At 59.4% G+C, this 13,513-nt stretch overlaps 1 protein-coding gene across 1 annotated transcript in view; it reads left to right on the top strand.

The window, feature by feature from the left end:
• The first annotated feature begins 420 nt into the window (after positions 1–420).
• Positions 421–13,513, top strand: part of SND1 (staphylococcal nuclease and tudor domain containing 1) — a 99,751-nt gene continuing 86,658 nt past the window's right edge. The window contains exons 1-10 of the mRNA XM_057429359.1: positions 421–473; positions 1,115–1,262; positions 4,269–4,418; positions 5,902–6,022; positions 7,907–7,985; positions 10,236–10,396; positions 10,559–10,650; positions 11,486–11,644; positions 11,960–12,066; positions 12,294–12,384. Coding sequence (XP_057285342.1) covers positions 421–473; positions 1,115–1,262; positions 4,269–4,418; positions 5,902–6,022; positions 7,907–7,985; positions 10,236–10,396; positions 10,559–10,650; positions 11,486–11,644; positions 11,960–12,066; positions 12,294–12,384 — 1,161 coding nt within the window. The remainder of the gene's footprint in view (positions 474–1,114; positions 1,263–4,268; positions 4,419–5,901; positions 6,023–7,906; positions 7,986–10,235; positions 10,397–10,558; positions 10,651–11,485; positions 11,645–11,959; positions 12,067–12,293; positions 12,385–13,513) is intronic.

Here is a 13,513-nt window from a genome sequence, read left to right as displayed (position 1 = left end):
CGGCGCCGCTGTGACGGACACAGGGTAACGCCAGGGCTGAGTTGCCAGCAGGGAGCGGCACGGCCACGGATGGTGCCGCCAAGCGGGTAAGCACCGGGGGCACCCCTAAATCGCCCCCCAAAAGTCCTTGTCCGTGCATGAACCGCCAGTGTTGAAGCGGTGACACGGCACGCTGGAGTCACCCCAGGTCCCAGCCTTGCGCTGGCTCCTCGGGTCCCTCTGCTTTGGATGGGGAGGGTTTGGGGTCACTTAAAGACCTGAGCTCTGCGCCCACAGCCCTGTCCGCGAGGAGGGCGCCCACACCGTGCCAGTGGCCCCTATGGGAGGACGTCCTGAAACTGCATCTGGACTGCAGGTCCCCAGTGCTGGGACACGATGGTGATGGGTGCCAGGACATCGTGATGATGGGTGGTTGAGGCTATGGGGGAGCCCACCGCTCATCTTGACCCCTCGCAGGACGTGGATGCTGCCTGGTAGGGTGCGGGTGTCCGTGGGCAGTGGGGTGGGAGTGGGTGGCCCTGGGGAGAGAACACAGGACGGGTGCCTCCTACGGGGCAGTGGGGAATGGCCCCGAAGTGGCCGAAAGTAGGAGCGGAGGAGCAGGGGTGCAGAGGGGGTCCCCTGTTCTCTGGCCCGGCAGCACATTGTTTCTGCATGGGATGAAGTGGGGGGAGGCGCTGGGGGGCTGCGATCCTGCACCCCGGACTGCAGCCAGGGGAGGGAGAGGGAGATGGGGGGGGACCCCATCCCCCGGGGGGACCAGCATGGCGAGCTCCCTCCACTGAACCCTCCGTGTGGCTGCACGGGGGGATCTCCTTCCCTCCTGACTCCCCATGGGGCTGGAGGGAACTCCATCCCTGGATCCTCCATGGGGATGGGGGGATTCCCTCCCCCTGGCCCCCAGGGGGATGCGCTGTGGGACCCCCCACTCTCCTGTGGGGCTCTGTTGGGTGGGATCGCCTTCCCCTGGTTCCTTGTGGGTCTGCACTGGGGGAACCCCTTCCCCTGACACCTATACGCGGCTGCGCTGCGGGACCCCTGCCCCCGAGGGGCTGTGCTGCGGGAGCCCCGGTCTCCTGTGGGTTTCTGCTGCGGGATCCCCGTAACCTTGTAGGAGCCCCGCACCGGGCTGCACTAAGGGAGCCTGCAGCCCCCAGTGGGGCTGTGCTGGGGGTCCCCCATCCCCTGTGGCGTCCGCGGCCGGTCCCGGGCAGGGCGGCTCCGTGCCGCCGCTCGCCGTGCAGCGCGGCATCGTCAAGATGGTGAGCACCGCCCTGCCCGCCCGCGGCCTCCGCCGCCGCCTCCCGCCCATGGCTCCTTTCAGCTCCCCTCCCGGTAACCGGGACGCCCCCGCCGTGCAGCCCCGTCCGGTGCCCGGGACTCCGTCTTCCGTCCCGGTAGCCGGGACCCCTCCGCCGTGTAGCCTCTCCCGGTTACAGGGATCCCCCTCCTTTCCCCTCCCGGTAGCCGGGATCCTCCCGCCGTGTAGGACCCTCTAGTGCGCAGGACAACCTCCCCATTCCGGTAATCGGGACCCTGCCCCGCCGTGCAGCTCCCTTCTGTGATCAGGAGTTTCCTCCGCTCCCCGCCTCGCCTCTCTGTAACCGGGACCCCCCCGCCCTGCACCTCCCGCCGGTGCATGGGACCCCCCCCCCCCATCACTGTAACCGGGACTCCACCTCCGGTACTCGGGACCCTCCTCCCCGCTTTCCCTCCCGATAACCGGGACCCCCTTCGGGAGCCCAGGACTTTCCTCCCGTCCCGGAGCCTCGCGATACGCCCCTGCTTCTCACGCCTTCCGGTTCCCCGCCGCATGGGGCCCCGGGTGCTCCCGATGCTGCCGTCCCGTCCTGCCCCCCCTCCGGGAGCCTTGGACCTCCCCTTCCCCGTGCTCCCATCCCGGCTGTTGGGAAGGGGCGGGAGGAACTTTCGGGTTCCCCTGTGCATGCCGGGGACCGGGAGCCAGTGGAGCTGAACCCCCACCAGCCCTGAGGGAGCGTGGGTTTCCCTGGCAGCTCCATAGCACCCCCTGTACCACTGCCCATGGGCCACCAGCACCCAGTATGTCCCTTGGGTGCCCCAGGGGCTCCTCTTCCTAAGGTGCCAGTGGCATCCCCATGGGAAGGGGCAGTGGGAAGGGATCCTGGAGCTCTCAATGTGTTGTCTCCACGTGTTCCTGGAGAGCGAAGGTCAGGAGCTGGCTGGTGCATGTGGTAGATACCAGCTCCTGGGGACCACACACCACCCTGGTGCCCCATATCTGGAGTGGGTGCTGCGGGATTGCTGTCCAGGCACCCCTCTGGGATGTGCCCCATGGACCCCCTTCCCTTTCCAGGGCAGACCCTAGAATCCCTGCCCAGGGCATGCTGGAGAGGTGAGATTCCCAGGCTCTCTGTGATGGTGCCATGGAGTCAGGAGCTGCTGGCCTGGATGGCTCCTCTGCGATTCCCATCACAACTTGTTGGACTTGGAAGTGTTTGGGGGTGTTTTTTGAACCTTCCTGCTGCACGTTTCCTCTGAAATGACAGTGGGACCTCAAGAGTCTGGGAGCAGGATGTGATGAAGAGCAGGAACAGGGTGGTGGTGGGGTCAGGACCCTGCAGCCACCAACTGGAAGAGGCTCTGTTCCACGGGGTGGGATTGAGCTCAATAGGCTTCTTTTGGAGAACCTAAGGACTTGGGGAAGCCCATGGAGTCACTCCATGGGTGCTTTGGGATCCATCCTTCTCACCGCCTTCCTTCCCACCTCTGTGCCTGGCAGCCATAGCTCTGGACTTGCCTGTGCTGGCAGGACTCCGGTGCCATTCCCACCACAGCAGGATCCAGGTCCATCCATCCTGCATCCCTGTGCCATGCCCTGGCCTTGGTGCATCCATCGTGCTCCTGCACTAACTGCAGCTTCTGCAGCCTGGTTTAAGCCAGGGTGCCTGTAGATGAGGAGGAGCACAGTGTGCTGTACAGAGCAGCTTCACTAACAAACCTGGCCCCTTCCCGGGATCCAGGGTTTGTGTTGGTAGTTGGATAAACCACTTACAACATCCCCGTGCCCTATAAATTAAAGATTAAGGTTAATTACAGCCATGAAACCTCTAAGTCCTCAAGTACCAAGCACTGAGTCTTTTCTGTGATAAGTGTGTGTAGGTCAGGCTTAATTTGAAGTTGAATTCCCAGAACGTGCACCGGTCTGTGTCATGGATCCATGCAGGGAACGCTGCAGACAGCAAATGTGATGCTGTGGGGCTGGTTTTGGCAAAGTTCAGTGGGAGCTGGTGTCCCTGGCACTGCCTGCTGGGACAGGGGACAAGTCCTCTGCTTTGGGATGCACTGTGAGCATCCATAGAGATTTTGGGTGGGCATAAAGCCAGGGCATGGGCTGAAAAACAGGTTTTCTGTGAGTGCTTCAGCAGCATCAGTCCTGCATGTGGGGAGCCCAGGCTGATTAAAACGGGAACAGGGTGATCCCCAGCATGCTCAGAAGCTGGAGCTGCCTGTGCCAATGCCATGGGTGGCTTTGGGTTCTTGTACTGGGATGGAGCTGTTGGGAAGCCCTGGGGTTCTGCAGCTGGGGTCTGTAATTGACAGGGGAACAAGGAGGAGATGTCCCATTTGGGGTCTGTGTTGTTCTGGGGATTCTCCCATCAGTTCTCTCCACAGGGGTTTATCTGACTTCTATGGAATCACCTAAAGGTCTTAGCATCACAGTAGGTAAAAGCATCCACTTGGAGCTGGTCCTTGCCAAGGTTTTTCCCTGCCTGCATCCTCCTGTCCTGTGTGAGCAGCTGTGCAGAGCCCCTTGGGGCACTCCTGAATGTGGGAATGCTCTGTGGCACACAAGGAGCAATGGGACTGCTGGTGCTCTGGGAGGTGGGTGGGATGGGATTGTCCAATGTAGCTGTGCTCCTGGCTCTGAGCACTCAGCAGCCAAATCACTGGGGGAGAATGGGGCCATCAGGGTAAAATCCCAATGTGCTAAGTCCTTGGCGATATCCAAGATCGCCGTGTTCCATCGTGCTGCCTCTGAAGGAGGAACGGGGTGTTTGATACCCCTGTCAAGTGCAGGGTGAGGAGCTGGGCTCCATCCTGCATCCCCAAGCGGGAAACCTGGAGCAGCTCCTGTGTCTGTGAGAAACCGTTCGCTGTGGTGCAGACCTTCCCATGGGGTAGGATCCATCCCTGGGTGCCCGTGTGCAGCATCCCCTCGCGTCCCCCTGGCCCCTCTCCTTTGTTGCTGTTTGGGGGCCCCCCGTAACCCCTCTTTGTCCCTGCAGGTGCTGTCGGGCTGTGCCATCATCGTCCGTGGCCAGCCCCGGGGTGGCCCCCCCCCTGAGCGCCAGATCAACCTCAGCAACATCCGCGCTGGGAATCTCGCGCGCCGCGCCGCCGCCGGCCAGCCCGACGCCAAGGACACTCCAGATGAGGTGGGTGCGTCTGGGAGCACCATTCCCCAGGGATCACAGGCGGGGCTGGGCTGGGCAGGGGCCTCCAGGCTGCTGGGACGGCTCTACAGACCACAACACCCTCTGCTTGGACATTGCAAGAGGCATTGCCCATTGCCAGACCATCACGTGGGATGCAGGCAGCTCCCACAGCTCACGTGAGGCAGCTGCAGGATACAGACGGTTCCTTCAGTTATCCTTTAAGAGATCCTTTCCCTGCTTCAAGCATCCCAGTGTGGAATTTGGGGTGGGATTCTCCTTCCTCACCCTGCTATGGACACACACGTGCCCAGGATGGGCAGGCATGGTCCATTGGCAAGGACCAGGATGGCTGGGCAGGGTCTGCAGGTTACACATGGGGCAGCTGCAGGATACAAACAGTCCCTTCAATTATCCTTTAAGAAATCCTTTCCGTTCTTCAACCTTCCCAGTGTGGAATTTGGGGCAGGATTTTCCTTCTTTGCCCTGCTGCAGTCACACAGATGCCTGGGATAGGACAGGTATGGTCCATTGGCAAGGACCAGGGTCTGCAGGCTACACATGGGGCAGCCGCAGGATACAAACAGGTCCGTTCAGGTGTCCTTTAAGAGAATCTTTTCCTGCTCCCAGTGTGGAATTTGGGGTGGGATTCTTCTTCCTCACTCTCCTGTGAGGATGGGGCAGGCATGGGCCAAGATGACTGGGCAGGATCTCCAGGACCAGGGGAAGCCGTTGGTACCTCCAGGCTTCCCCTGTGGGGTTTTTCTTGTGCCAGGAATGGGGTTTTGGGAAGCAAGGGGGTGTTGCTTTGGCAGCTGGATGCAGGCAGGGCTTTCGTGCAGGGAGCCTGGCCCAGGCCACCCATCCTCCCAGCCCCGGGGGTGGTGCAGAGCGCTGGCAGCTAATTGCTCTCCCTGGGGAGTTTGTCTTCTGGAACACTGCTTCAGCCGGTAAATGTCACTCTTTCCTCATGAAGTGATGCCTGTCAGGTTTGCTAATTGTTTATGAGCACGTCATGTTCTGCTCTGGACCGTGTTCTCCACCCACTGCTGCGGTGGCGTGGGGCTGAGCTCGCTGGGGCTCCGGTGTGTTCCTACCTCCATGCACAGAGGTGCTGGGAGATGCAGGAGCCTGCTGCTCCTGGCTGTCGTGGTTGGTTCTGCTCTGCTGTTCTCCACGGGCATCCACGCAGCCTTGGGTGGGAGCTGCAGGAGCCCCCACCATGTCCCGGGCAGCTGGGGCTGGTCAGGGTTGCTGTGTCTCCAGCTCTTGGAGCGCACTGGGTCTGACTGTGCTTTGGGAGCCTGACACCAGGTGGAAAACCAACCAGGACCCCTTTTGGTGGGATGGAGGGGGAGAGTGGAGGTGTTTCTCCTGCAGTTGATTCCTGTGCAAGCCTCCAGCATGGCCCATGCAGCACGTGGGGGACTTCAGGCTTCCCAGCTCCATTAGATCCATTGGCTCCTGGTGACTTCTTTCCCTCCAGCCCTGGGGCTTCCCGGCTCGTGAGTTCCTGCGGAAGAAGCTGATCGGGAAGGAGGTCTGCTTTACTGTGGAATACAAGACCCCGCAGGGCCGGGAGTACGGGATGGTGTACCTGGGGAAAGGTGAGTGCAGACGGGTCCCTTGGGTGCCTAAAGGGGTGGTGGGGAATGTTGTGGCTTGTGCAGTGGGATGTGAGGTGCTTGCAGGGAGCAGGCCCGAGGTGGTGGATTGGGATGTGGTAGTTGCAGCAGGATGTATGCCTGCTTCCAGTGGAGCTCCAGCTTTGGAAGGAGAGTGGTCCCAGCTGCCTGTGGGGCCATGCTCTCTGGAGCTGCAGCCGCTGGTTGATGCACTGCAGTGTGGGGAAGCAAGCCATAGAATCCTAGAATGGTTTGGGTTGAAGGGACCTTAAAGCCCCTCCAGTTCCAACCCCTGCCACAGACAGGGACACCTTCCACTAGAGCAGGTTGCTCCAAGCCCCTGTGTCTAACCTGGCCCTGAACAGTGCCAGGGATGGGGCAGCCACAGCTTCTCTGGGCACCCTGTGCCAGCGCCTCAGCACCCTCACAAGGAAGAACTTCTGCCTGAGAGCTCATCTCAGTCTCCCCTCTGGCAGGTTAAAGCCATTCTCTGTGTCCTGTCCCTACAGGCCTTTGTCCAAAGCCCATCTCCAGGTTTCCTGTAGCCCCTTTAGGCACTGGAGCTGCTCTAAGGTCTCCCTTTAAGGAGCTTTCTCTTCTTCAGGCTGAACCAGCCCAGCTCTCTCAGCCATGCTCATTCCTGAGCTTCTAGCTTTCTTGTGGGGCCTGGGAAGCCCTTTGGGATGCAGATCCCCTCCTGGCAAGCTGGGGGTAGATCATAGTTTCAGGGTGCTGCTGCTCCCCGCTTTCCCATCCCATGGGCATCCTTCGGCAGGAAGTCTGGCAGGTCCTGATGGCACAACCTGCACCAGATCAACCTTGGAAGGGGTTTTGCTGCTCATGCTCCTTTCAGTCATCCACAGCCTGGTTGTCTGCCACATTGAGGGCTCCTGTGCTCTGCTTCCCATGTAGGTGTCATTCTTATTGTTAAATCCCAGCCTGTCACACTGCTGAGGTGAGAAATGAAGCTGAAAACGTTTTCTGGTGATGTTTGTCAAGGTTTAAATGCTCTTAATGTGGAAACGCTGCAGCAGCGCCCCTGGCAATGATGCAGCAGTTCTGGAGGGGTGGGCTTCGGAGGGGTAGGGGCTTCCCATTGCTGTCTGGTGGTGGCAGAGCCAGAGTGGAGATGCTGGGGAAGAGTTTGGGATCCCTACACCTGTCCCCAACCACCCCTTGTGTCTCTATAGATGAATGATGCCTTCTGCAGAGGTGCCCATTTCAGGTTGTGCTGGCAGTGCAGCCTTTGCTGGAGATCCAGGCAGCCCTGTGGGTCCTGGGAGGGCACTGCCTGCGTGCCTGCCCTGGGTGCTTCCCCTTCCCATGGGGATGGTCCTGGGTGACAGCAGGGCCTGCAGCATCAGAGCAATGTGCCACCTTCCCACTTGGTTAGCCCTGCTCTGGTGGAAATGGTGTCCCCAGGAAAGCCCTGGGCTGCTCTGCTTGAGGTATCGTGAAGGCCATGTGCTGCTGGAGCACTGGGATAGTGACAGGAGCCTTTTGCTCTGGGGTTGCTCTGGCACTTGTTAGCTGGAATCATCTTGGGAGCACTTTCGATAACTGAGGTCTGTGGGTGTCTCTGGGCTGCCCCATGCACTGGTGGCTTGTCTCAGTCTATTGGAATCAAAGAAAGGTTTGGGTTGAAAGGGACCTTAAAGCTCCTCCAGTTCCAACCCCCTGCCACAGACAGGGACACCTTCCACTAGAGCAGGTTGCTCTAAGCCCCTTTGTCCAACCTGGCCTTGAACACTGCCAGGGATGGGGCAGCCACAGCTTCTCTGGGCACCCTGTGCCAGTGCCTCAGCACTGGAACCCCAACTGCCGCCTGTACTGGTGCTCATCTCACTGACTCTTCCCTCTCCACAGACACGAGTGGTGAGAACATTGCTGAGTCCCTCGTGGCTGAAGGCCTGGCCTCCCGCCGGGAAGGGATCCGAGCCAACAAGTACGTATGTGGCTGCGCTCCTGTGCTGTGCGGGGGGGTCCCTGCTGCTCCAGTTCTCTGCAGTTATTTATCTGGCCATGGAGTCGTTGGGATCCTCAGCTGTGGCTTTCCACCATGCCTGGATTTCATGAGCATCAGTGTACCTGCACAGTGACCCCTTGTCTTTAGGTTTGGGGTAGTGAGGAGCTGGGGAGGGGGGACTCGGGTGTCTCTGTGCCCTGGATGCTGAAGCACCAGAGGTGTAGCCCTGAGCTGCAGAGCAGAAAAACAGAACCAACCGGGCTGGAAAAGCCCTTTAAGCTCATCCAGTCCAACTGTTCCCAGCACTGCCAAGGCCACCACTAACCCATGGCACTGAGGCCTTGGCTACACGGTGTGTGAACACTTGCAGGGAGGGTGACTCCAGCACTGCCCTGGGCAGCCTGTTCCAGTGCCTGAGCACCCTTTGGGAAGGAATTGTTCCTCATCTCCATCTAAACCTGCCCAGGTGCAGCTTGAGGTCCCATCCCTTGTTCCTTGGGAGCAGAGCCCAGCCCCCCTCCTGGCTCCATCCTCCTGACAGTTGTAGAGAGCAAAATATGTCTTGGTCACTGGAAAATAATCCACGGAGTTGAGGTGCTTTGGCTCGTGCTGGAGAGGTGATGTTGTGATGCTCCTGCCCCTTATCCTACATCTGGTGGTGAGATGCCTGTGCCAGCATCATGAGAGCTGATGCCAGTGCTCTGGGCAGTGGTTATCCAGTTCCAGAGGTGTGAGTTGTGTCTGTGGCACTGCTATAAATACCAGTGGGATGCTATTTCCGTCCCCATGCCTGCTGGGCTGGAAACTTGCCCGTGTTGCTTCCTGAAACTCTTCCTGGCACACTTGGATCCCTTCCACGCAGTGCTTTTTGGTAGCACAGCTTGTAAACAGGTACATTGGGTAAACAGGGTGTGCACTGCCAGGGGTGTGGATGCATGAGTTCATACCCAGGTTTGCCAGTGCTGAAGCCTCAAGTGCCTGCAGGTCTTGCTGCCTGCCCAGGGATGCATTCCCTGTGCCATGCCCTTGGGAATGTGGTTCCTGCCTGGTGCTGGTGGGCTCTGGGTGCTGGGGTTCAGCCCCTGTCAGCTCTCACTGCCTTGGCCTGATTCTGCATCTCCTGCAACACTCTTGAGCTGTGGAGTTGGATGAGGGAGGGAAGTATCTGCCTGACAGACAGCTGGGGATAATTGCACTGACTTACACAGGGTCATGGAATGGGTTGGAAGGGACCTTAAAGCTCCTCCAGCTCCAATCCCCCACCACAGGCAGGGACACCTTCCCCTAGAGCAGGTTGCTCCAAGCCCCTGTGTCTAACCTGGCCCTGAACAGTGCCAGGGATGGGGCAGCCACAGCTTCTCTGGGCACCCTGTGCCAGCGCCTCAGCACCCTCACAGGGAAGAACTTCTGCCTAAGATTTCATCTCAGTCTCCCCTCTGGCAGGTTAAAGACATTCTCCGTGTCCTGTCCCTACAGGCCCTTGTCCCAAGTCCATCTCCAGGTTTCCTTTAGCCCCTTCAGGCACTAGAGCTGCTCTAAGGTCTCCCCTTAAGGAGCCTTCTCTTCTCCAGGCTGAACCAGCCCAGCTCTCTCAGCCTGGCTCCAGAACAGAGCTGCTCCAGCCCTCACAACATCTCCATGGCCTCCTCTGGCCTTGCTCCAACAGTTCCACGTCCCTCTTGTGCTGTTGCCCCAGAGCTGGATCAGGACTGCGGGTCAGGGGTCTCCCCAGAGCACAGCAGAGGGGGAGAATCACTCTGGGACCCTGCTGGGGCTTGTACCAAAGGGGATCTATGAGTCCATGCAGTGGCCGTGTTGGCTGCAACCACTGCTCCTCACCTGTAGTGTCCAGAGGAGCAGTTAGTGCAGGACTGAGCTTCCCACAATTGAACATGGCCTGGAGCATGTCACTGCTCCATGTTTGCCCTCCTAATTGAAAGGGTGTGTAATTAATGGGTGCATGTGGTCACTCTCAGCCACTCACTCATCAGCTGCTTGAGTTGGGTGCTCCAATGTGCAGCCTCAGTGCTACAGAAGCTGGGTTTGATTTGCTGTGTGTTGCTGTCAGCAGGACAAACCTTGCTCACCAGCTCACCCAGGCACTGCCTGTTCTAGCTGTGAGTGATCAAATCACTAAAGCATCCTGAAAAGTGCCTGGAAGATGGATATTCCCACTGTTAAACCATGCAGAAGCCAGCAGCCTCACCCCATCTCTCCCTGTCCTTGCAGCCCTGAGCAGAGCAGGCTGGCAGAGCTGGAGGAGCAGGCCAAGAGTGCCAAGAAGGGGATGTGGAGTGAGGGGACGGGCTCCCACACCATCAGGGACATCAAGTACACCATTGAAAACCCTCGCCACTTCGTGGATTCCATGCACCAGAAGCCTGTTAATGGTAAGCTTGCACCAGCCCTGCCCTCTGTCCCCTGTGTCTGCCTGCCCCACGCTGCTCTGGTGCTGCTCCCAGCACCCTCTTGCCGCAGAGAGCCAGCTCTAGCTCCGTTGTTCCCCCAGGCCCCTCCACAGCAGCACCAACCTCTCTGCTTTTGCTCCACAGCCATCATAGAGCATGTGCGGGACGGCAGTGTGGTGAGAGCCCTTCTCCTCCCTGATTACTACCTGGTGACCGTCATGCTCTCAGGGATCAAGGTGAGCTCAGTGCCTGGCCTGCATCCTGGCAGGGTGCTCAGGATTCCTCTCTGCAGCAAGTTCTCTCTTGAATTTCCACCATCCTTCACTGTGCAGCCTCCTTGGCGCCCTTTGGTGCCAGTGCGAGCGTGCAGGGGTTGAACTGGTACCCAGTGGCTGCCAGGCTCATGGAATCAGCTGGGTTGGAAAAGCCCTTTAAGCTCATCCAGTCCACCCGTTCCCAGCACTGCCAACGCCACCACTAACCCATGGCACTGAGGCCTTGGGTTAGTGGTGACTCCAGCACTGCCCTGGGCAGCCTGTTCCAGTGCCTCAGCACCCTCTGGGGAAGGAATTGTTCCTCATCTCTATCTAAACCTGCCCTGGTGCAGCTTGAGGCCGTTTCCTCTTGTCCCATCCCTTGTTCCTTGGGAGCAGAACCCAGCCCCCTCCTAGATCCATCTCCATTAAGCTGAGATGGAGAGATGGAGGCAGGGATACAGCTGTCTCATTGCCCACTGTGTCATCCTGCTCCAGGAGCATTCTGGATGCAGCCTGTGGCTGTGCACGTGCTGGTGTGGGGCATCACTGTGGGGATGGGGACAGGTTTGGGTTAGGTGGGTATCAGCTCCAGGTGGATTACACTGGGAGTTGCTCTCCATACCCTGGTTTACTCCTGGTTGTTTGCTGGGGCACGTGAGGGGCTGTGTTGGTGCAACATCGCACAAAAGCACCAGGATGTAGCTCCCAGCCCGTTTCTCCTGCATGCTACATCCAGAGCATGAGGGCACCGTGCATCCTTCCTCCCTAGGGAGGTTTCCCATCTCCCCACTGAGATTGTCCCCCTCTGCTGCAGTGCCCCACGTTCAAGCGGGAGGCAGATGCCCCTGAGGTCCCGGAGCCGTTTGCTGCTGAAGCCAAGTTCTTCACAGAGTCCCGGCTGCTGCAGAGGGATGTGCAGATCGTCCTGGAGAGCTGCCACAACCAGAACATCCTGGGCACCATCCTTCACCCGGCAAGTAGCACTGGTGCTGAGGGGTGGGAAGGGGTCCTGTTGGGGTGTTGGTCATCACTTGCTGAAAGTCCAGTGCCTTTAGTGGGGTTTCTGGGGGTTGCGTTCTTTAGTGGTGGATATGGGAGGCCACGGTCCAGCTGAGCATCCTATAAGGAGAGCAGAGCCCTCACTGGGGTGGTCTCTGGTAGTCCTGGGGTGCTGTGGCCAGGGGTTTCTGGGGACCTGTGGGTTCTGAGGGGCTGAGCAGGGGAGGGGAGCCCAGCTCTCCTCAGGGATGCAGAGGGAGATGTCGGTGCCTCCCCCCCTTGTCCACAGAACGGGAACATCACCGAGCTCCTGCTGAAGGAGGGCTTTGCCCGCTGTGTGGACTGGTCCATCGCTGTCTACACCCGTGGTGCTGACAAGCTGCGGGCAGCCGAACGGTGAGTGCTGCCGAGGAGCTATGGGGTGCCTGTGGTGACTGAACCCCCCTCTCCCAATCCACATGTGGGTACCCCCCCATGCTCACTGGCGTGGGAGGTAGATGGGATCTTGCCTTGTGAGTCTGCACCAGCACCACTGTCCCTGCCAGGGCTTTGGTGGATGATGGGCTATTGGTCCCCACTGAGGACAGTAGCTCGGGCATCACTCCTGTCCCCTCTCCTGCCAGGTTTGCCAAAGAACGCAAGTTGAGGATCTGGAGGGACTATGTGGCCCCCACAGCAAACCTGGATCAGAAGGACAAGCAGTTTGTGGCCAAGGTGAGTGGCTGGAAGAGCAGGGGAAGGGTTTGTCTGTGTGGGAGTGGAGGATGCCTTCATCAGCCTCTACATGGAATGGTTTGGGTTGGAAGGTACCTTAAAGCTCGTCCAGTTCCTGCCATGGGCAAAGACACCTTCCACTAGACCAGGTTGCTCAACGTGTAATTCTCCATGTGCACCTCCAGAGGGTTTTGCCTTGACTGCATCCCCGGCATTGACCGTGGTGCATGACTGCACACCGGGATCTTGGGCAGGTTTGGAGTGAGAAGAGGTGGGACAGAGGGCAGGGGAAGGGACCACGGCTCACAGGGGTGGACTGGTTGGTGCTGCCAAAGTGTTCTTACCCTGCCTGCCGCTCTCCTGCCTGCAGAGGGCTGTTTGGACTCAGCAGAGCTTTCCTTCCCTGTCCTGCATGCGTTTCCAAGGTGGTACTGGTCACATCCCTGCCCTGATCTGAGGGGTACCTGCTGTGGGGCTCCATGGCACCTCCTTGTCCAGCTCCAGGGCCTTGCTAGCCCCACACACAGCTCTAGGGATGCCCCACTGCAGTGGTCCCCATGGTCCTTCCTGTGTTCCTGGCTCGGTTTGGACAGTGTAGTCGGTGCAAAAGAGCTGATGGGGGCTGATGCCCTTGCTCTAGGTGGGTATCCCTGTGGAGGAACCTTTCACCAGGGCAGTGGTGGGAAGCAATGAGCAGTGACGGAGCGTTGAGGGTCCAGATACCGAGAGAGGGGAGCAGCCCACTAGGTGGTGCTGCCGGTTCACCCAGCACCGCAGCCGGAGGAGCTTTGCTTCTCCTGGAAACCCTGGGAAGTGTGCAGCAGCAGCCGGATTTCTTGGAAAGTCAGCTTAACCCTGGTGTTCCCCCTGCCTCCGGTTGGGATCCTCCACCAGAGCATCCTTCGGGCTGCTCCATCCTTACTGGGGCTGTGCTTGCACAGCCCTCCCTTGCAGCATGCCTCAGGGGGATGCTCCTTCCCTGCCTCCCTCTGGAGAGACTGGTGTCCCCTGATAGGCCAGGACAGCAGGAGCAGCGACAGGGCTTGGGGCAGAGCATCCCTGACCAGGCACTGGCTGGGGCAGCTCAAAGCCAGGAGCAATCAGGATCATAGAATCATGGAATCAACTA

This window comes from Pezoporus wallicus, unplaced genomic scaffold (assembly GCF_028554395.1).
Source record: "Pezoporus wallicus isolate ANWC-B61680 ecotype Strahan unplaced genomic scaffold, APGP_CSIRO_Pwel_v1 contig_5069, whole genome shotgun sequence".
Taxonomy (NCBI): Eukaryota; Metazoa; Chordata; class Aves; order Psittaciformes; family Psittacidae; genus Pezoporus; species Pezoporus wallicus.
This window is presented reverse-complemented; position numbering and strand designations above follow the sequence as displayed.